The sequence below is a fragment of the Aquarana catesbeiana genome, linkage group LG13 (assembly GCF_042186555.1).
Source record: "Aquarana catesbeiana isolate 2022-GZ linkage group LG13, ASM4218655v1, whole genome shotgun sequence".
NCBI lineage: Eukaryota > Metazoa > Chordata > Amphibia > Anura > Ranidae > Aquarana > Aquarana catesbeiana.
In genome coordinates, this window is record NC_133336.1 from 223,642,714 (window position 1) to 223,667,080 (window position 24,367).

The 24,367-nt window shown below is 47.3% G+C and overlaps 1 protein-coding gene across 1 annotated transcript in view; it reads right to left on the reverse strand.

Moving 5' to 3' along the window:
• Positions 1-321: 321 nt before the first annotated feature.
• KCNN3 (potassium calcium-activated channel subfamily N member 3) overlaps positions 322-24,367 on the reverse strand; it is a 145,198-nt gene continuing 121,152 nt past the window's right edge. The window contains exons 6-8 of the mRNA XM_073609243.1: positions 15,455-15,582; positions 13,087-13,156; positions 322-10,066 (exon numbers count right to left, since the gene is read on the reverse strand). Coding sequence (XP_073465344.1) covers positions 9,770-10,066; positions 13,087-13,156; positions 15,455-15,582 — 495 coding nt within the window. The 3' untranslated portion in view covers positions 322-9,769. The remainder of the gene's footprint in view (positions 10,067-13,086; positions 13,157-15,454; positions 15,583-24,367) is intronic.

Consider the following 24,367-nt stretch of genomic DNA (forward strand, 5'->3'; position numbering starts at 1 on the left):
TATTAATATTAAATGATTGAATACTTAGGCCTCGTACACCCACGTGAGGGCCGTGTTTACCCACATGGGGATGCACAGGTATTCCTTTCACCCATGCACAGGCAGTCCCATTCACGTCAATTAGGATGCAGCGGCGGCATGGATACAGCCTCTGCTCCCAATCCGGCAATCACTCAGGTGTGGGCAAACACAGCCTTCGCACATGTGAATGAGGCCTTATGAGACTTCTTTCTTTAATAGGAAGGCCAATCACCACCATTGCTCTCGAACATCGCCTCACTCTCTCGATCACTCACATGAATAAAAGGACACTGAGACGGGTTTTTATTTCATAGCAAATGTAGTATAGTTTATTTACCATGGATAAGAGTGACCGGGCCAGCCAGAGCCAGGCCGTATCACCAGCATTCTATATAGAAAGAGTAAAAAATAGCTTGCTTAGTTAAGGATAATCTTTCTTTCTTTTCTTTTTTCTTTTTTGTTTTCTATAAAATATAAAAAAATACTTAGGAGGAAGATTAATATTTAGTAAAATAAAAGGTGACGAAAAAGCCTTCGACACGACTTTGTTGGGAGGACGATGGAGACAGAACATTCTACATTCTTCCGCAAGACAATTATGGCGTTTTTGTTTTGTTCTTGTTTTTTTGACACAGTAAACTCTCTACGCAACAGTCGGAAAATGCGCCCCCAACGGAACCACTTTAGACCTGTAAGGAGGAAGCAGAGGTTTAGAGGATGCAAGAAATGGCAGATGCCCGGCTGTTGTTGAACTTTACCTCAGCGTTTTTATTCAACCGCGTATGTGTCAATACGCTTTATCTGCTGTTGGGTTAGCCATCTCTGTTGTGCTCAGAAGACTATGATACTAGTCCCGATTTTAGACAGGAGCCAGTTAACCTACCAGCATGTCTTTGGAGTGTGGAAGGTACCAGACTACCCAGAGGAAACCCATTTTAGCACAATGAAAGCATGCAAACCCCATGCAGGTAATGTCCTGACCTGGACCAAGAACCCCAGTGGACCAAGGCTAATCACTAAGCCATTTTTTCTAGCCAAATTCTTCAAGATGCTTAAAAATCCCTTGTAGTGATAAGCTAAGTGGACTTCTACCAATTGATGCAGTGGATACATCAATCAGTGTAGGGATGAACAGGACTAAACTAGGACTGGCCAGGACTCACACGAAGGACCCCAGTGGTGCAAGCCTACCCACTAAGCCATTATACTACCCAAATTCTTCAGTGTATCTACAGATCCCTTTGTGGAGATAAGCTAAGTGGACTTTTACTAATTGATATGAGGGATACATCAAGATAGCGATGAGCAAAACTGTGATTTTTTTCATAATCCCAAAATTTTGCCAAAATTTTGCAACTCAAACAGAGGACCCCAGTAGTGCAAGGCTAACCACTAAACCATAATGCTACCCAAAATCTTCCAACTGTCTACAGATCCCTTGTGGTGATAATCCAAGTGGACTTTTACCAATTGATGCAGTGGATACATCAAGGTAGGGATGAGCAGGACTAGACAAGGACTGACCAGGGCTCAAACTGAGGACCCTAGTGGTGTTAGGCTAACCACTAAGTTACTTTGCTACCCAATTCTTCAAGGTGCTTACAGATCCCTTGTGGTGATAAGCTAAGTGGACTGTTACCAATTGATGCAGTGGGTACATCAAGGTAGGGATGGGCAAAATTGTACGTTTTAACTCTCCCTAAATTTTGGCACCATTTGGCAACTTAAACTCAAACCGAGGACCCCAGTGCTGCAAGCTTACTCACTAAGCCATTATGCTACCCAGATTCTTCAAAGTATCTACAGATCCCTTTGCGATGATAAGCTAAGTGAACTTTTACTAATTGATACGAGAGATACATCAAGATAGGGATGAGCAAAACTGATTTTTCATACTTCCAAAATTTTGGCAAAATTTTGCAACTGAAACTCAGAACAGAGGACCCCAGTAGTGCAAGGCTAACCACTGAACCGTAATGCTACCCAAAGTCTTCAAGCTGTCTGCAGATCCCTTGTGGCGATAAGCTAAGTGGACTTTTATCAACTAATGTGTTAGATACATCCAGGTAGGGATTACAAATCCCTTGTAGTGATAAGCTAAGTGGACTTTTACCAATCGATGCAGTGGATACATCAATCATCGTAGGGATAGGGATAGATACATCCAGGTAGGGATGAGCAGAATTGTGAGTTTTCATTCTCCCAAATTTTTGGCAACATTTTGCAACTCCTACTCGAACCAAGGACCCCGTTGGTGGAAGGCTAAGCACTAAGCCACTTTGCTACCTAAAGTCTTCATGGTGTCTACAGATCCCTTGTGGTGATAAGCTAAGTAGACTTTTACGAACTGATGCGGTGGATACATCAAGGTAGGGATGAGCAGAACTGTGAGTTTTCATTCTTCCAAAACTTTGGCACAATTTTGCAACTCAAACTCGAACTGAGGACCCCAGTGGCGCAAGGCTAATAGCTAAGCCACTTTGCTTCCCAAATTCTTTAAGGTGTCAACAAATCCCTTGTGGCGACAAGCTAAGTAGATTATCTTCCAGCTAATGCAATGGATACATCAAGGAAGGGATGAACAGAATTGAGAGTTTCCATTCCACTAAACCATAATGCTACACAAAGACTTTAAGGTGTCTACAGATCCCTTGTGGTGATAAGCTAAGTAGACTGTTACCAATTGCTGAAGTAGATACATCAAGGTAGGGATGAGTAAAATTGTGAGTTTTAATTCTCCCAAAAATTTGGCAAAATTTTGCAACTTTGGTGAGATATATTGGAGTAAATGGTAAATTTGTTAGGGGTGCAATAAGATTTAAATAGCTCCTGAGGGTTGGGGAAACTTCATCCAACTATCCTGGACCTGTTTTTTTGCAACAAATGGCTTCTTTAAACTAAACCACCCTAAATGCACCTTTCCCCCAAATGTTGGCACTGGTAATTATAATGAATTATGACCATGACTTCACTTGTGATCAAGCTGAATTCAGACTTAAATATTTGAGGAGTAAGAGAATGGCTGCTCCATTACATCTTAGGGGGACATTTATCTAAAATTCAAGTACCAGCATGCATACCTTGCAGTAGGCCACCAGTTAAGGTCAACAGGGGATATTCAGATCAGGTCTTCTTCATGGTAAGTGCCTTCTGAAGCACTATACATGGGAAAACCTTTATTGAAAATACTTGACATACCCAACAGATGTCTGGAGCAACTTGTTTTTGGCCCCAGCAAGGGGGAGAGGAAGGAGCGTCTCATTTGTCACCCCCTCCCAAAAGCAACTTTTTGGTAGTTCAACGACAGCCTGGCCGTGCTTTCCATGACCCAAAATAAACCTTTTGCCTTCCTCTTGGAGACAAGCTAGAGTATCCTTTCTTGAATCGGAAAATAAGGCTCACCAGTACCCTCCAGACTGGCGATCCAAGCGAACCATCATTTTTGGTGAAAAGAAAAACTATTTAAAAAAATATCTACTACTTATTTTTTATCCACTGTGTCACCAAAATGGCTTTTCAAGGCATAGTCTCTCTTCAATCCAGAAAATGGTTGTCCCATTTAAAGGTTGTCCAAGAAATTTTCAAAAACTCAGTATTCCCTGTAAACCCCCCAAAAAGGAAAAAGGTGTCTTTGCCCCCCCCCCCTTGCCAAAAAGTGAAATTTGCACTATCGTCTTGGATCACAACCAAGGAGTCAACGAGAGTGAAATTCTTCGTTTTGGCCACACGCATGGATAAGGTTGATGCAAAAATTTTAGAAACACCAACATTTCATCTCCCTGACTTAAAAACAGATCCTAAAACAGACTGACATTAAATCACGCGGGATGGTTTCTGTAACTAAAATCTATGTGTCTGGGCCCCCCCCAAGGAGCCAGCTAACGAAGGACAACAAGAGGGAGCTACAGCATTGGGCAAGTCGATGAAGCCCATTCGGCACATTAGGCTAAAAGTCTACTTTACATGGAGGATGGATGACCACAGGATGTTTGGCAACTCAACACTGATACATTTTTTTATTTTATTTATATTTCATAGTAATGCATTCTCGTTCTTTGTGGATAGAGGAGCGGTGAGCGGGATCGTAAGCCGAACGCCAAATCAAAGTTGACGGCGTTTGTTGCCTAATGTCTTTGGGTAGGTCGAGAACAGTACTGGATGGAGATCAATACACCTACTCCTCTAGGTCTTCCACAGGATTGTAATAAAGGTGCCTTTATTCTTAAACTTCTGTATTCTAGAGAAATAGGTATAAAATACAACTGTCCTTCATGGAGGAAGCCAATTCGCTTCAGTATTCATGAGAATGCAGCTTATCCATACACCTTAGACTGATGACATCACTAAGAATGCAGTCTATCCATTTATTAGAGACCAGTGACTTCATTGAGAGTGGAGCCTCGCCAACAACTAGAGACCAGTGACATCTCTGAGAAGGCAGCCTATCCATTCACTAGAGACCAGTGACATCACTGAGAAGGCAGCCTATCCATTCACTAGAGACCAGTGACATCACTGAGAAGGCAGCCTATCCATTCACTAAAGAGCGATGATATCACTGAGAATGCAGCCTATCCATTCACTAGAGACTGCTGACATCACCGAGCATGCAGCCTATTCGTTCAGTAGAGACTGCTGACATCACCAAGGATGCAGCCTATCCAATTACTAGAGACTGCTGACATCACCGAGGATGCAGCCTATCCAACAACTAGGGATTGGTGACAGCACTGAAAATGCAGCCTATCTATTCATTAGAGACTGCTGACATCATCGAGAATGCAGCCTATCCATTCACTAGAAACCGGTGACATCACTGAGAATGCAGCCTATCCATTCACTAGAGACCGGTGACATCACTGAGAATGCAGCCTATCCACTCACTAGAGACCGGTGACATCACTGAGAATGCAGCCTATCCACTCACTAGAGACCGGTGAAATCACTGAGAATGCAGCCTATCCATTCACTAGAGACTGGTGACATCACTGAGAATGCAGCCTATCAATTAACTAGAGAATGGTGACATCACCAAGGATGCAGCCTATCTGTTCACTAGAGACGGGTGATTTCACCGAGGATGCAACCTATCCAAAAACTAGGGATCGGGGACATCACTGAGAATGCAGCCTACCCATTCACTAGAGACCGGTGATATCACTGAGAATGCAGCCTATCCATTCACTAGAGACCGGTGACATCACTGAGAATGCAGCCTATCCATTCACTAGAGACTGGTGACATCACTGAGAATGCAGCCTATCCATTCACTAGAGACCGGTGACATCACTGAGAATGCAGCCTATCTATTCACTAGAGACCGGTGACATCACTGAGAATGCAGCCTATCCATTCACTAGAGACCGGTGACATCACTGAGAATGCAGCCTATCCATTCACTAGAGACCGGTGACATCACTGAGAATGCAGCCTATCCATTCACTAGAGACCGGTGACATCACTGAGAATGCAGCCTATCCACTCACTAGAGACCGGTGACATCACTGAGAATGCAGCCTATCAATTCACTAGAGACCGGTGACATCACAGAGAATGCAGCCTATCCACTCACTAGAGACCGGTGACATCAGTGAGAATGCAGCCTATCCATTCACTAGAGACCGGTGACATCACTGAGAAGGCAGCCTATCCATTCACTAGAGACTGGTGACATCACTGAGAAGGCAGCCTATCCATTCACTAGAGACCGGTGACATCACTGAGAAGGCAGCCTATCAATTTACTAGAGACTGGTGACATCACTGAGGATGCAGCCTATCAATTCACTAGAGACCGGACATGTGCGCTCTCCTGAATACTGGCCAGCATACAGCATGGTTCTCACCAATACATATATTTGAAAGGTGCACTTAAAGGAAGTACAGCATACGTGGCTAAATATAACACTGCACAACTATAAGCCCTACAGCACAAAACAGGCAGCTTTATGTAGCTTCTTTATTCGAGTCTTATTAAGGAATTATAAAATGCCCTTAACTGGTAAATTTAGCAAAAAAAAAAAAAAAGTCCAAAAGGAAAGTTTAACACTGTGATGCACCGTGGTCAGCGTAAGGGCAAAACAAAACCAGCATTGGTTCCTCTAACTGGAAAGTAGCGGATGCTCTGCACAATATATCAATATATATCTGTCAGGAGGTAGATGGGCCAGAGCAATGTTCTGCAGATCCGGAGAGGTAATTGATGGAAAATTTCTGCAGAATATATCAATATGTATCTGCCAGTGCGTAGATGGGACAGAGCGATGATCTGCAGATCTCCAGAGAGGCCAATAATGGAATATTCTGCAGGTAGCATCAGTAAATATTGACTATGGATAGAACAGAGGACATTGATACGTTCATCAATGAAAAAAGTTGCAATTTGCTCCTGGAATATGTCACCAGTAGAGGGGGTTGTTCTGCACGGAGGCACAAATAGCCTCTCCTCCTTATTGGACAGAAGGCATGCTCCGTTACTGGCAGGTTGGGCAGTGTTTTTAGAGGATCATCAAGGCAGTCTCTAAATGGTTGTCTTCACCGCACAGTCATGGTCTTTTTCTTTTTTTTTAGGTAAAAAAAATAAAATAAACATATCTCCCTGAACTAGTCGTTTAGATAAATCCGACATGTGTAACTTGACCTATATCCATAAACTTGAAGGCTGGGCCACCTAAGAATTTCTTCTATCTTCTGCTGATTGGCCCATAGGAAGCAAGGTTTTGGTGAGCCAAACTCACATTCAGAAAAATACGGGCTTTTGGGTGACTAAGGAAACCCACAGTCAGTGCCATTTGGCACTGATGTGACCTATCCAAGCATTGTCTATGCCAGCCTTTCTCAACCCTGGTTAACATGAAGGGACCATGCCAAAGGAACCCCTAGCAACCTTTGGAGGAACCCTTTAGTTCTACGGAACACTGGTTGAGAAAGGTTGGTCTGTGCCAGCCTTTCTCAAACCTTGTAAACATGAACAAACCTTCAAAATAATTTCCAGGCATCAGGAAGCCCCAGACAATAATTAATATATCAACAGCTCAAGATACATTAGTGTGGGGAGCAGTGGGAAGAATGCTGCTTACATGGCCATCAGTTTGATGACATCTCCTCCCCTACTCTTTACAGAGAGCTAAAAAGATCACTGGCATCAGTAGTTACATATCTGAGAGTCAGAAATTGCTAATTGCCAAAAAAAGACCTTTGGAGGAACCTTTGAAGCAGGGGTCTCCAAACCTTTCTAAATAATGAGCCAGTTTGTTGTCCTTCAGACTTTTAAGGGGCCGGACTGTGGCCAGTGTGAGTAGAAAATGTCCCAGGGTCAATGGGAGAAAATAATGCCCCATCATTAGAGGAAGGAATAATGCCCCACTGTTGGTATCAGGGGAAGGAATAATGCTCCATCATTGCTGTCAGTGGGAGGAATATTGCCCCGTTGTTGGTGTTAATGGGAGGAATATTACCCCATTGTTGGTGTCAGTGGAAGGAATATTGCCTTATATTAGTTTAAGGAATAGTGCCCCAAGGGCCAGATAAAGGCAAGCAAAGGGCCACATCCAGCCCCCGGGCCGCAGTTTGGAGACCACTGCTTTGGAGGAACCTATGAAGGAACCTTTGAAGGAACCTATGAAGGAACCTTTGGAGGAACCAATGAAGGAACCTTTTGAGAAACCTATGAAGTAACCTTTGAAGGAGCCTATGAAGGAACCTTTGGAGGAACCCTTGAAGGAACCATCGGTTCCACGGAACACTGGTTGAGAAAAGCTGGTCTATGCCAATTGAGTCCTGTAGGTTTTAAAATGCACCTGCAATTTAGCAATAAAGATAACGCTGTGAAGGAGGAGAGTTGGAGAGACAGACTCTGTACTTGGTTCATACAAACATCAAGGCTTTAACATATTTTGGAATTTGTAACATTGAAGGCCTATTCTTATACTGTATGCCTTCATTTTTAGCCATTACTGTGGTAACACGGCCTACAGAACTGATCGTGACTGTTTCATAAAGGATCTGATCCTGTAGGGTGCCTTGGGCGGTAATGCCACACATGTTTGGAAAGTTTGAAAAATAAGATGGTACCCTTCCAAAATACTATGAAACCTTGATGATGAAGAACAAGGGCAATGTAACTTTTTTTTTTTACTAGAACTGAAGGTATGATTAAAAACAGGAGCGTGTGCAACTTTCCGAAGCACTCGTTGACAATTTTGGAGGTGTGTTGCAAGATTTAAAGTTGAAAGCTTGTTGCCCTTCTACCATAGAAAAGAGGTGATCCTTTCACTACTTGCACATCATGATGCAACATTGCCCAACTTATGCCAGGTACACATAGGCCAAAAAAACGTCTGAAAACGGTTATTTCGGCAGGAACTGGACAACTTTCAACATGTGTATGCAGCTCCCTGTTCCAATAGAAGTCAATCATGAAAAAGTCATGGGGGCCAATCACAAAGGCAGTTCTCCCGTTTGCTTTCGCTAGAGATGAGATAACTGCCGGTTGTGGACCCCCTAAGACGTGGCACATTTGCCAGTTACGCCTAGATGATAAATATTTGGTTTTATCCTCAACATGGCTGCCTTCATGCTAAGGGGAAAACCATCTCCCTTTTGAAATGGATGAACCAAATTTCTGTTAGGGCATTTGAAAAAAGGAGCAGGTGCTCAGAGTTTGATTGTTTGTAGCATAAATGTAAAATTTTAAAATTTTTTTTTTGGCAGTAGGGATTTTGAAAAACGGCAGCTCAAGAGCTACGAAGAGAGCTACAGCGTTTATCCGGCAGCAACAAGCCTTGGCTGCAAATACACAGTGATTCCTAAAACACCCCCCCCAAATAATTGTTTGCCAGACCTCTGCGCTGGTAGATACTCTCTATATATCTATATTTTATATATATATATTTAATTCTACTATTTGGTTGTTGTTGGTGCAAAAATACATAAAGAAGTGGCGTGTGCTCAAGTCTAACGTAAGTCGATGAACATGGCGCATCGAGAGACCGTTAATTTGCCGCCACCCCCAAAGCCTTCGGGACACTCTTGGGTGCCCCTTTTTGCGTGGAATTTGTCTGATACAGCAGTTTGTTGAGTATAAATGTAGCATTCATATGCCAAGCACAGAATTTCAGAGTGTGAAAGCACAAAGGAATTCCAGTTCTGTTTTTTCGGCAAGCCCCACCGACGATTTCTTCATCCACGTGGTCAACCACTATTGGATCCTTCTGGTTTTTTTGTGAAACTTCTGCGGGGTTGCACTTGGTTGTGACATTAACCACCTTCAATGTGCAGGCACTTGATTTTTTTAGACGTCTGGAGGAAGAAGAACAGGTCATGAATTTGAAAGTTTTTTTGAACTTGCCAAGTGGCGTTAGCCCCTATGGAAGTGCCCAGACATTGGAGGGCAATAGAAGAATGGAAAAAGGGCAACATCAGGAAGATCACAGAATGTGTCAACTGGAGGAAGTAGGGTTGATAACCCTTGTTGTCTACGCTAAGCATCGCAGGTCACTTGGCAGTGAATGAGTGGACACACCATAACGTCTCCCAACTTCTCGAAGGTGTTCTGCTGCTTGACCGGTAGCCCGTCACAAGGGCAAGCTTCTTTTCCAATGTAAAGGCTATCCCATGTTAGCTGAGGAATACATGATGTTTTTTTTTGGAAGCCAGCAGCCCCCGAATCCTCTCCTAAATATTCCTACCGAGGGCACACGTAAGTTTTGGGGTTCTACCACCCCAGGTCAGGTCTTTCCTCTGCCCACTCAGCAGCTGCTGGAGCTGGTGTGTGGCGTTGGAAAAGACGCCGAACTTATCCCCATGGGGCTGTCAGAGAGAGGGGTTTGTGGCGTTCCCACTGCTACCCCCAGTCCCCTGGACTCCAGGACCACAGAGAGCAGGTGCTGCTGCTGTTTTTGGAGGGCATCCACAATGAGGACGGGAAGAGTGTTGAAGGTGGAATTGATCTGGTCCAGCTTGGTCTCCAGGCTGCCAATCTGCTTCTCTAAATCCTCGCTGCGGTCGTTCAGCTCCGTTATGAGGTCGTACATCACACTTTGCATCTGCAGAAATTTTGGAACAAGCAACACTGGTAAGTGATTGTTCATAAAGCCTAAAGTTTTGAAGAAACATAGTATGACTGTTTATTATAACCTTCCTTATGTGTCAAAGAGAACTACATTTCTATGGAGTCGTTTTTGCCACCTAACTGTAAGCCTGACCATAAAATTACTAATTACCTCCCCAAATGAATGACTCAGTGTGGTGTTTGAATGAGGATTGAGTAAATTAGGACCACCATAGAGTGAAACACATATGTCAAACACTGGGCCCACAGGCCAAATCTGGCCTGCCTATCCTTGTCATGTGGCCTCTTACACCCAGCTGGAACCTGGTGGAACTCCATTCCACCACCTTCAGCTCTCACCCTCCGCTCCTCGCTATCACTTGTAAACACAGAAGCCTTCAATGCTTCAAAGGGACAGCTTTGCTTTCAGTGGCTTCAGGATCTAGCAGATCTCTGCATGTACTCATTGTGGAGACAGATTTCCAGAATCTGAGAGAGAAAATGATCCACGCCCCTAAACTCTGTGCTCTGTACATAGCGTACTCCTGAACTCTGCACTCTATACATAGGGTACCCCTGAACTTTGCGATCTGTACATAATGCACTTCTGAACCCAGCACTCTGTACATACCGCACCCCTGAACTCTGCACTTTGTACTTAGCGCACCTCTGCACTCTATGAATAGGGCACCCCTGAAGCCTGTACTCTGTATGCAGAACATCCCTAAACAGTGCACTCTGTACATAGCGCACCCCTGAACTCTGCAATCTATACATAGCGCAACCCTGAATTCTGCACTTTGTACTTAGCGCACCTCTGAACTCTGCACTCTATGAATAGGGCACCCCTGAACCCTGTACTCTGTATGCAGAACATCCCTAAACCCTGCACTCTGTACAAAGAACACCCCTAAAATCTGCACTCTGTACATAGCGCACCCCTGAACTCTGCATAAGGCACCCCTAGAACTGCATTCTATAACACACTTCTGAACTCTGCACTCTGCATGTAGTGCACCCCTGAACTATGCACGTAACGCAGCCCTAAACCCTGCACGCTGTACAAAGTGCACCCCTAAACCCTGCACTCTGTACACAGCCCACCCCTAAACTCTGCACTCTGTTCATAGCACACCCCTGAACTCTGCTCTCTGTGCATAGGGCACCACTGGAACTGCACTCTGTACATAACGCACTCCTGAACTCTGCACTCTGTGCGTAATTCACTTCTGAACCCTGCGCTCTGTACGTAGCCCACCCCTAAACCTTGCACTTTGTGCATAGGGCACCCCTGAACTCTGCACTCTATAGGTAGTGCACCCCTGAACTCTGTACATAGTGCATTCCTGAACTCTGTACCTTGTGCATAGGGCACCCCTGGAACTGCACTCTGTATGTAACGCACTCCTGAACTCTGCCCTCTGTGCATAGGGAACCCCTGGAACTGCACTCTGTACATAACGCACTCCTGAACTCTGCACTCTGTGTGTAATTCACCCCTGAACACTGCACTCTGTACATAGCGCACCCCTAAACCTTGCATTATGTGCATAGGGCACCCCTGAACTCTGCATTCTGTACATAGCACACCCCTGAACTCTGCTCTCTGTGCATAGGGCACCACTGGAACTGCACTCTGTACATAACGCACTCCTGAACTCTGCACTCTGTGCGTAATTCACTTCTGAACCCTGCGCTCTGTACGTAGCCCACCCCTAAACCTTGCACTATGTGCATAGGGCACCCCTGAACTCTGCACTCTATAGGTAGTGCACCCCTGAACTCTGTACATAGTGCATTCCTGAACTCTGTACCTTGTGCATAGGGCACCCCTGGAACTGCACTCTGTATGTAACGCACTCCTGAACTCTGCCCTCTGTGCATAGGGAACCCCTGGAACTGCACTCTGTACATAACGCACTCCTGAACTTTGCACTCTGTGTGTAATTCACCCCTGAACACTGCACTCTGTACATAGCGCACCCCTAAACCTTGCATTATGTGCATAGGGCACCCCTGAACTCTGCACTCTGTACATAGTGCACCCCTGAACTCTGCACCCTGTACATAGGGCACCCCTGAGCTCTGCGCATAGGTTACCGCTGGAACTACACTCTGTACATAATGCACTTCTGAACCCTGCACTCTGTACATAGGACATCCTAGATCAGGGGTCTTAAACTGGTGGCCCTCCAGCTGTTGCAAAACTACAAGTCCCATCATGCCTCGGCCTGTGGGAGTCATGCTGGTAACTGTCAGCCTTGCAATGCTTCATGGGGCTTGTAGTTTCACAACAGCTGGAGGGCCGCCAGTTTGAGACCACTGCCCTAGATACAGTTATACTGCTAATGCGGCCCACGATGAAACTAAGTTTGACACCTCTGGAGTAACATGTTCAAAACACCTAATATAACATACAAAGAAAGTGAAGACATGTGCGTCATTTCTCTCTGTCAGGCACATTATGCAAAACAAAAAAAAGTCAAGTGATCCCAACTCTATAGAGCAAAGCTGCAATCTATTCATAAATGGAATGAGGTATGAGTGCTGCTCAGTCTCCCAGTACCTTCCAGTGCCTGCGTGATGACTCCTCTATACGGAACACGTAAACACAGGAAATGGGCAGAATGACGCAACTGTCCTTCTGCCCAAAGTAGACTGCCAATGCTGGACTGAGGAGGAAGTCCTGAGCAGCACTGGAACATGAAGAGGGTGGGTAGAAATTTGATTTTTTTTTTCCTTAAACACATGAGGATTGGGGGGAGAATAAGAGACAAAAAAAGATCTAAAATGTAAAAATCTGGATTGGATGCTTGCCTTTTCCCATCTGATGGTGTCTATATTTATGATTTAAAAACGGTACAAGAAACATTTGATCGAGACACTAGAACTGATGGCTGTAGAGAAGGTTTTGTTCTGCATTTGTCTAGACCAGAAATGCTGAAGCAATTGATGACCTCCAAGTGTTCCTTGACACCCGACCCCAATGGTCAATACAGACTTGTGCACACTTACCTTTGAGAGATCAACCAATGTGTTGGCTTGGTCGCTCAACTTTCTTTGTTCCATCTTCACACTCCGTAACCTGCAAAAAAAATTAAAAATGTTTAAATTTACTTACTGTTGACTCACTACCTGTTAGAAGACTCTTCTAAGCGTCGGCCACTCTTTCAGGAAAATAATGCTTTCTAAGCTTAGTTTTTGAACTTTCCTCTTCCTCCCGGTTGGAGGTCATGACCCCAAGTTCTTGATCTTAGCTTCCTATTGAAAGGGCGCCCCTCCTGAACCTTCTGCCAATGTTTTCTCCTAGTTCAAAAATGTCTGGTGGCTCTGCATTCAAGTGACCCAACATGAGCATCTTCCGTGATATACTTCTGGTTCTCGGTCAAAGAATCCCAAGAAGCATCAAAAAAGACGTTCTGGAAGGGCCACCAAGCCTGCCGGAAAAGATGTGTTGTGTGCCTAAAATATAGCGTGAATAATGTATGTATCTGAAGTCATTTTTATTTTGTGGTGGATGGCGTTGACAAGGGTTTTTATTGTTGTCTGTGTTCCTGCTGGGGAGATTCACCTTTTTTGTCCTGGAGGAACCATTCAAAGGGTTGAAGATTTTCAATGGTGAAACTGTCTAGTAGGGGACTTCCTCTCTCACGTCCTGTTGTGTCTCTATAATATTCCCTACTCTATCCAGAACTATGAAAAACGTTTTTTGACTATGGAATTTTAAATTGATGATTTTTATCTAATTTTTAAATTTTTTTTGTAAAAGTATTCCTAGATCACTATGGATTAGCTAAAGAGTGTACTCAGCAGTTATCATCTGCTACCAGCCAGACTTTCACTAAAACCTCTTGCGCAGAGGTCTCCAAACTGTGGCCCTTTGCTTGCTTTTGTCTGGCCCTTGGGACACTATTTCATCCATGGATACCAACGATGGGGCATAATTCCCTCCACTGACAGCAATGAAGGGACACAACTCTTCCCAAAGACACCAACGATGGAGCACGATTCCTCCCACTGACACAAACGATGGGGCACAATTCCTCCCACAGACATCAATGAGGAAGCACAATTCCTGCCAAGGACACCAACGATAGGGCACAATTCCTCTCAATGACACCAATGATGGGGCACAATTCCTCCCAATGACACTAACGATGGGGCTTAATTCCTTGCAATGACACCAACAATGGGGCACAACTCCTCCCAATGACACCAAAGATAGGGCACAAGCCTCCCAATGACACCAACAATGGGGAAAAAAATCCTTCCACTGACACCAATGATGGGGCACAATTACTCCCACTAAAACAAACAATGGGGCATTATTTTTTCCCATTGAGATCAGGACCCTTTCTACACCCAATAGCAACAGTCTGCCCTCCCTAAAGTCTGAACGACTGGAGACAGCTCCTCCCACTGACACCAACAATTTCTTTCAATGACACCAATGATGGGGCAAAATTTCTCCCAATGACACCAACAATGAAGCCCAATGACACCAATGATGGAGCACCAATTTTCCCAATGACACAAATGATGAGGCACAATTCCTCCCAATGACACCAACAATGGGACACAATTCCTCCCAATGACAACCAAAAATGGGCCACAATTCCTCCCACTGACACCAACAATGGGACATAACTCCTCCCAATGACACCTATGATGGGGCACAATTGCTCCTTCTGAAACAAAAGATACAGCATTATTTTTATCCCACTGATGTTGGGACCATTCATTTTCTACTCCCAAAAGCCACAGTCCCCCCCCCCCCCAAAGTCTGAAGGACATTAAACTGGCTCTTTGTTTAGAAATTTTGGAGACCCCTGCTATAGGGGAATAGGGGAGGGGAAGAAGTCACTGCTCAGACTCATTCCTTGTATATTTAAGTTTCAGCTTGAGCTACTGAACTGTATGAACAACTGGCTTCTTTCTTCAAAATAAAATAAAGCCCTACAGTTTTGTGAGAGATTCCCATCCCTTCCCTTGCCGCCCCCCCCCCCCCCTTTCCCCAACCATGCACCTATTTTTTGAAAACCAAATTTCTACGTACCTCAAATTCTGAGCTCTCATAGATGGTCAAACGACAAGCCTATTTCATTTTCTTTTTACATGTCTCTGTAGTGAAACCAGGTTGTTTACAGAGGTCAATACCTCAAGCTAACATTTAAACACGAAACTATACAAGTCGTAGGATAGACTGCATGTGAGGTTTTAATGAGACAATGCAGACCCCAAAGCAGTCAGCTCTTTAGCTACACCATGGTGCTTTGGTAATCCTTTGTCATGTATTACATTGGTATAGTTTTATGGTAAAACAGACATTGCATTGAGAGGAGTCACATGGAAAAGGTCATTGGTGGTGAAGGATTCTACTCACTGATGAATGGCTTGCAGAAACTTCCTCTGGTGCTTGCGGACTTTGGCATGGTCAATCTTCTTTATTAGTTTGGTGTGCTTGTAAATGAGCCATGTTTCTCGCAGGACATTCGCTGCCGCATTCTTTATCTGCAAGTTGGGTATAAAATGTTAGAATTTAGGATTCCCAAGGTACAAGGCCTCACCTGCCCCACATTGCACCCTTAGCATCATGTGTTCTCCTCCCCCACCTTCATTCCATTCCACCAACTGCATTCCTCTCACTTCGCTCTTCAATGCCTCCTGCTCCCCTCAAATCTTTCTTCTCATTCCCTCCCATATTCTAACTTCTCCCACTTCATTCCTTTTATTCCACTCACAACATTCACCTCAATCCTCCTACATCATTGTTTATGCTTCTTCCACATCATTCTTCTGTTTCCATCGTTCTTTTAGTTCTCCTCATTCAGTCCCTGTCGACTCAATTCTTCCTGTTTACCCCTTTTTTCCCTTCCTCCCACTTCGTCATTTTTTTAAATTTCATCATCATTCCTCTTACTCCTCCCACAAAGTCATTCCTCTCACTCCTCCCACATTGTCATTCCTCTTACTCCTCCCACACCATCATCCCTCTCACTCCTCCCAGATCATCATTCCTCTCACTCCTCCCACATTGTCATTCCTCTTACTCCTCCCACACCATCATCCCTCTCACTCCTCCCAGATCATCATTCCTCTCACTCCTCCCACATTGTCATTCCTCTCACTCCTCCCACAACACCATTCCTCTCACTCCTCCCACATTGTCATTCCTCTTACTCATCTTGTGTCATCTTTCCTCACACATCCTCATTCCTCTCACTCCTCCCACATTATCATTCCTTTTACTCCTCTCACAATGCCATTCCTATCACTCCTCCCACAATGCCATTCCTCCTACTCCTCCCACATCATCATTCCTCACATTCCTCGCACATCCTCATTTCTCTCACTCCTCCCACATCCTCATTTTTTTCACTCCTCCCACAATGTAATTCCTCTCACTTCTCCCACATTGTCATTCCTCTCACTCCTCCCAGATCATCATTCCTCTCACTCCTCCCACAATGTCATTCCTCTCACTCCTCCCAGATCATCATTCCTCTCACTCCTCCCACATTGTGACTCCTCTAACTCCTCCCAGATCATCATCCCTCTCACTCCTCCCACAATGTCATTCCTCTCACTCCTTCCACATTGTCATTCCTCTAACTTCTCCCACATCATCATTCCTCTCGCTCCTCCCACAATTTAATTCCACTCACTCCTCCCACAATGTCATTCCTCTCACTTCTCCTGCAATTTCATTCCTCTAACTCCTCCCACAATGTCATTCCTCTCACTTCTCCTGCAATGTCATTCCTATAACTCCTCCCACATCATCATTCCTCTCACTTCTCCCACAATTTAATTTCTCTCACTCCTCCCACATTTTTAGTCCTTTCACTCCTCCCACAGGGTCATTCCTCTTACGCCTCCCACAATGTCATTAGTGTAACTCCTCCCACAATGTAATTCCTCTAACTCCTCCCACAATGTCATTCCTCTAACTCCTCCCACAATGTCATTCCTCTAACTCCTCCCACAATGTCATTCCTCTAACTCCTCCCACATAATCATTACTCTCACTCCTCCCACGTTGTCATTTCTCTCACTCCTCCCGCAATGTAATTTGTGTAACTCCTCCCACAATGTAATTCCTCTAACTCCTCCCACATAATCATTCCTCTCACTCCTCACACATCCTCCTTCTTCTTACTCCCTCCACAATTTCATTCCTCTAACTCCTCTCACATTGTAATTCCTCTTACTCCTCCCACATCATCATTCATCTCACTCCTCCCACATCATCATTCCTCTCACTCCTCCTACATCATCATTCCTCTCACTCCTCCCACATTGTCATTCCTCTTACTCCTCCCATATCATCATTCCTCTCACTCCTCCCACATTGTCATTTGTCACTCCTCCCACATTGTCATTCCTCTCACTCCTTCCACATCATCATTCCTCTCACTCCTGCCACAATGTCATTCCTCTCACTCCTCCCACATTGTCATTCCTCTCACTCCTCCCACAATGTCATTCCTCTCACTCCTCCCACATCATCATTCCTCTCACTCCTCCCACATCGTCATTTCTCTCACTCCTCCCACATTGTCATTCTTTTCACTCCTCCCACATCATCATTCCTCTCACTCCTCCCACAGTTTAATTCCTCTCACTCCTCCAAGATTGTCATTCCTCTCACTCCTCCCACATCATCATTACTCTCACTCCTCCCACATCATCATTCCTCTCACTCCTCCAACATCATCATTCATCTCACTCCTCCAACAGTTTAATTCCTCTCACTCCTCCCAGATTGTCATTCCTGGCCCTTCTCCCACATCATCATTACTCTCACTCCTCCCACAGTGTAATTCCTCTCACAATGTCATCCCTCTTACTCCTCCCATGCTCCCATTCCTTTTACCCCTCCCACATCATAATGTTGTCATTCTTTTAAGCCCAGCTCCACCCATCTGGTGATTTAGTCGGGCACAACAACAATACATTTGGTAATAAGTTTTTATCTAAGGAAGACATTTTTTTGTTTTCATACTGGGCAAAATCACAGGTTTGAGTTTCTCAATGGAACCTATAGAGCCTGTACTTCCCCACCTCGTTCTTCCCCATCACACCAGTCTAGCCCAGACAAGAAATACCCAGTATTGGTGAACACATAACACGCTCCTTGCCGCCCCACAGTCAGAGTGGTCAGCAAATGCTGTCAACCCATGGCAGGGGTGGTGGGCATACCCCTGTGCAAATTTCCACCAGCTCAGCATGGTGGAACCAACTAAATTCCCAGTATGCTCCATGAAAAAACGTTACATTACCCAGTGTGGACAATGTACAAGTTCCCTAGTATGCTGGAGTTCTGTTAGCTCCCTGCAGATTTCTAATTCGCCCATAAGGCCCATGTCATAATGGCCATGAGAGAACGGTAGGCGTAGCTCCATCTTCCCAAGCAAAGAAGCCTACAACTCAGTCTGGAAAGCTGAACCCCTCAGCAGATGCTAAGAAGAGTCCCTTTTGTTACTCTATGTTCTCAGCATTAAAACCCAAAATGAAGTCTAGTCCTGAGTCCAGCCCCCAAAACCTGAACCTCCTAACCCTCAAATAAATATTGTTCAGGGGCGTGGCCGAGCGATGGCAGAGTGAGGACGCACACCTCAGAGCTCTGTGTGGGGAAGCCCTGAGAACGAACAGTAAATCCTGTCAGAGAGAGCCGGAATTCATGCCAGGGGCCAGCAAACACCCGCTGGACTTGGGGGCACAGAAAGGGTCAGAAATCACCCACTATTTCCTCAGACAACACGCTGTTTCTTCCCCCGCCGCTCGGGCCAAGATGGCGCCGCCTCGAGTTCCTCCGACTAGCACCGCCACCTCATCTAAGAAGAGCACTCAGCCGGGACTCAATGCTGGAGGCGACCGAGCAGCCCAAGATGACAGGACAGCCTCACCTATACTATCCCCTGTGATCCCAATCACAGACACCCAACCTAGCAGCGGCCATACAAGGGAGACAGGCAGTAATGTAGAGGGCTCTCTCAGAGACATTGTGGCCGGTCTGCCCACAAGGCAAGATCTACAGGAAATGGCGGCATCCATAGTTAATGCTCTCTCCAGGCAGGGCTGGACTGGGACAAAAATGTGGCCCTGGACTTCATCCAGACCGGCCCAGGGCACAACACATCAGGGCACGGTACATCAGGCCACATCAGGGTACAGAGCCAGGCACATCAGGGCACAAGGCACATCAGGGCACAGCACATCAGGGTACAGAGCCCAGCACATCAGCGTACAGGGCACAACATATCAGGGTACAGTGCCCAGCACGTCAGCGTACAGGGCACAACATATCAGGGTACAGTGCCCAGTACATCAGCGTACAGGGCACAACATATCAGGGTACAGTGCCCAATACATCAGCGTACAGGGCACAACATATCAGGGTACAGTGCCCAGCACATCAGCATACAGGGCACAACATATTAGGGTACAGTGCCCAGTACATCAGCGTACAGGGCACAACATATCAGGGTTCAGTGCCCAATACATCAGCGTACAGGGCACAACATATCAGGGTACAGTGCCCAGCACATCAGCGTACAGGGCACAACATATCAGGGTACAGTGCCCAGTACATCAGCGTACAGGGCACAACATATCAGGGTACAGTGCCCAGCACATCAGCGTACAGGGCACAACATATCAGGGTACAGTGCCCAGTACATCAGTGTACAGGGCACAACATATTAGGGTACAGTGCCCAGCACATCAGCGTACAGGGCACAACATATCAGGGTACAGTGCACAGCATATCAGGGTACAGAGTCCAGCACATCAGCTAATAGGGCACAACACATCAGGGAACAGTACATCAGGGTATAGCACATCAGGACACAGAACATCAGAGCACATGACATTGAGGCACAGCACACCGGGGCACAGGACATCAGGGCACAGGACATCGGGGCAAAGCACATCGGGGCACATCAGGGCGCATCAGGGCACATAGCACATCAGGGCACGTGGCACATCAGGGCACATCGGGGCACATTGCACATCAGGGCACGGGCACATCAGGGCACGGGGCACATCGGGGCACATCGGGGCACATTGCACATCAGGGCACGGGCACATCAGGGCACGGGGCACGTCAGGGTACGGGGCACATCAGGGTACTGGGCACATCAGGGCACTGGGCACATCAGGGCACATTATGGCACATCAGGGCACATTATGACACATCAGGGCACATGGCACATCAGGGCACGGGGCACATCAGGGCACAGGGCACATAAGGGCACATTATGGCACATCAGGGCACATGATGGGGCACATGGCACATTATGGTGCACATCAGGGCATGGGGCACATCAGGGCATGGGGCACATCAGGCCACATGGTACATCAGGGCACAGGGCACATCAGGGCACGGGGCACATCAGGGCACATGATGGGGCACATTATGGGGCACATAGCACATCAGGGCACGGGGCACATCAGGCCACATGGCACATTAGGGCACGGGGCACATGGCACATCAGGGCACATTATGGCACATCAGGGCACATGATGGGGCACATCAGGGCACATTATGGGGCACATTAGGGCACATCAGGCTACATGGCACATTAGGGCACGTGGCACATCGGGGCACATCAGGGCACATAGCACATTAGGGCACATCAGGCTACATGGCACATTAGGGCACGTGGCACATGGCACATCAGGGCACAGGGCTGGACTGGCCATCGGGACTACCGGGAGATTCCCGGTGGGCCGATGGCTCAGTCTGGGCCAGTTTCCCTTTCAGCCGCGCATCGATCTACCGTCAACCGCCGACAGCTGGCGCCTGACGGGTAGATCGAGATTAGCCAGCACAGCATGCAGAGTAGCGCAGGGAGCTTCTGTAGTAGTAAGTTCTCTCTCTCGTGTCATCACGCTGTTCCCCGGCGGCCCCTCCTCTCTTCTCGTCTATACCAATTGGCTTGTACGATCATCTGGTATAGACAAGAAGAGAGGAGGGGCCGCCGGGGAACAGCGTGATGACACGAGAGAGAGAACTTACTACTGCAGAAGCTCTCTGCGCTACTCTGCATGCTGGCTAGTAAGATCTCACAATGTGCCCTGATGATGTTTCCCCCAATGTGCTATGTGCCCCATCATGTGCTATGTGCCCCATCATGTTTCCCCCGATGTGCTATGTGCCCCATCATGTGCCCCAATGTGCTATGTGCCCCATCATGTGCCCCGATGTGCTATGTGCCCCATCATGTGCCCCGATGTGCTATGTGCCCCATCATGTGCCCCGATGTGCTATGTGCCCCATCATGTGCCCCGATGTGCTATGTGCCCCGATGTGATATGTGCCCCATCATGTGCCCCGATGTGCTATGTGCCCCGATGTGATATGTGCCCCATCATGTGCCCCGATGTGTTATGTGCCCCATCATGTTTCCCCCGATGTGCTATGTGCCCCATCATGTGCCCTGATGTGCTATGTGCTCTATCATGTGCCCCGTGCCCTGATGTGCCATGTGCCACGTGCCCTAATGTGCCATGTAGCCTGATGTGCCCTAATGTGCTATGTGCCCTGATGTGCCCCGATGTGCCACGTGCCCTAATGTGCCATGTAGCCTGATGTGCCCTAATGTGCCCCATAATGTGCCCTGATGTGCCCCATCATGTGCCCTGATGTGCCATAATGTGCCCTGATGTGCCATGTGCCCCGTGCCCTAATGTGCCATGTGGCCTGATGTGCCCCGTGCCCTGATGTGCCCCATCATGTGCCCTGATGTGCCATGTGCCCCGTGCCCTGTGCCCTGATGTACCATGTGGCCTGATGTGCCCCATGCCCTGATGTGCCCCATGCCCTGATGTGCACCATAATGTGCCATGTGCCCCATCATGTGCCCTGATGTGCCATAATGTGCCCTGATGTGCCATAATGTGCCCTTATGTGCCCTGTGCCCTGATGTGCCATGTGGCCTGATGTGCCCCGTGCCCTGATGTGCCATGTGCCCTGATGTGCCATAATGTGCCCTGATGTGCCATGTGCCCTGATGTGCCATAATGTGCCCTGATGTGCCCAGTGCCCTGACGTGCCCCGTACCCTGACGTGCCCCGTGCCCTGATGTGCCCGTGCCCTGATGTGACCGTGCCCTGATGTGCAATGTGCCCCGATGTGCCCTGATGTGCCACGTGCCCTGATGTGCTATGTGCCCTGATGCGCCCTGATGTGCCTTGTGCCCCGATGTGCTTTGCCCCGATGTCCTGTGCCCTGATGTCCTGTGCCCCGGTGTGCTGTGCCTCAATGTCATGTGCTCTGATGTTCTGTGTCCTGATGTGCTATACCCTGATGTACTGTTCCCTGATGTGTTGTGCCCTATTAGCTGATGTGCTGGACTCTGTACCCTGATATGCTGTGCACTGTACCCTGATATGTTGTGCCCTGTACGCTGATGTGCTGGGCACTGTACCCTGATATGTTGTGCCCTGTACGCTGATGTGCTGGGCACTGTACCCTGATATGTTGTGCCCTGTACGCTGATGTGCTGGGCTCTGTACCCTGATGTGCTGTGCCCTGATGTGCTGTGCCCTGATGTGCCTGGCTCTGTACCCTGATGTGGCCTGATGTACCGTGCCCTGATGTGTTGTGCCCTGGGCCGGTCTGGATGAAGTCCAGGGCCACATTTTTGTCCCAGTCCAGCCCTGTCAGGGCACATGATGGGGCACATAGCACATCGGGGGAAACATGATGGGGCACATAAAACATCGGGGCACATGATGGGGCACATATCACATCGGGGCACATAGCACATCGGGGCACATGATGGGGCACATAGCACATCGGGGCACATGATGGGGCACATAGCACATCGGGGCACATGATGGGGCACATAGCACATCGGGGCACATGATGGGGCACATAGCACATCGGGGCACATGATGGGGCACATAGCACATCGGGGCACATGATGGGGCACATAGCACATGATGGGGCACATAGCACATCGGGGCACATGATGGGGCACATAGCACATCGGGGGAAACATGATGGGGCACATAGCACATCGGGGGAAACATGATGGGGCACATAGCACATGATGGGGCACATAGCACATTGGGGGAAATATCATCAGGGCACATTGTGAGATCTTACTAGGCAGCATGCAGAGTAGCGCAGAGAGCTTCTGTAGTAGTAAGTTCTCTCTCTCGTGTCATCACGCTGTTCCCCGGCGGCCCCTCCTCTCTTCTTGTCTATACCAGATGATCGTACAAGCCAATTGGTATAGACGAGAAGAGAGGAGGGGCCGCCGGGGAACAGCGTGATGACACGAGAGAGAGAACTTACTACTACAGAAGCTCCCTGCGCTACTCTGCATGCTGGCTAATCTTGATCTACCCGTCAGGCGCCAGCTGTCGGCGGTTGACGGTAGATCGATGCGCGGCTAAAGTGAAACTGGCCCAGACTGAGCCATAGGCCCACCGGGAATCTCCCGGTAGTCCCGATGGCCAGTCCAGCCCTGGCCATAATTGGCCAAAGCCTCCTTGGCTTTGGCCAATTACGGCTCTCTGTTAAGGCGGCGCTGTGATTGGCCAAGCATGCGGGTCATAGTGCATGCTTGGCCAATCACCAGCAAGCAATGCACTGTGATGCCGCAGTGAATTATGGGCCGTGACGCGCCACACGAATGTGGCGCGAACGGCCCATATCGTTCGCAATTCGACGAACGATCGAACAGCCGATGTTCGAGTCGAACATGGGTTCGACTCGAACACGAAGCTCATCCCTACTGGCGACTGAATGAAGCACTGCTTCAATCGGAGGAAACTCGCTCGGAGATACTGAACGCACTGCGGGAGTACTTTTCCGTCAACGAGGGGTCAGTCCCCAACCCCCTTGTGGTCTGGGAAGCCCACAAGACGGTTGTAAGAGGTGCATTGATCAAAATAGGAGCCCGTCTCAAGAGGGATAGACTTTGACGCACAGAGGAACTTCTTGCATTGATCCGCAACCTGGAGAGTATACATAAGGCTAGTCTTGCTCGCACAACCTTCCGAGATCTTCAGAAGGCCCGTGAGGAACTTTGTACGCTTTTATTTTATAAGACCAAACAGAAACTAGCCTGGGCACGTCGCACTATGTTTGAGTTCTCAAACAAACCTGGGTCACTTCTGGCCAGAGCCCTGCAGGGCCCTCGCACGAAAACCTATATCCCTCACATACAGTCATCTACGGGACAGAAGCTAAATACCTCTTCAGACATGGCGGAGGAGTTCCGCTCTTTCTATACAGGTCTCTATAACTTAAACAGACTGCAACCTATGGACTCCCCAG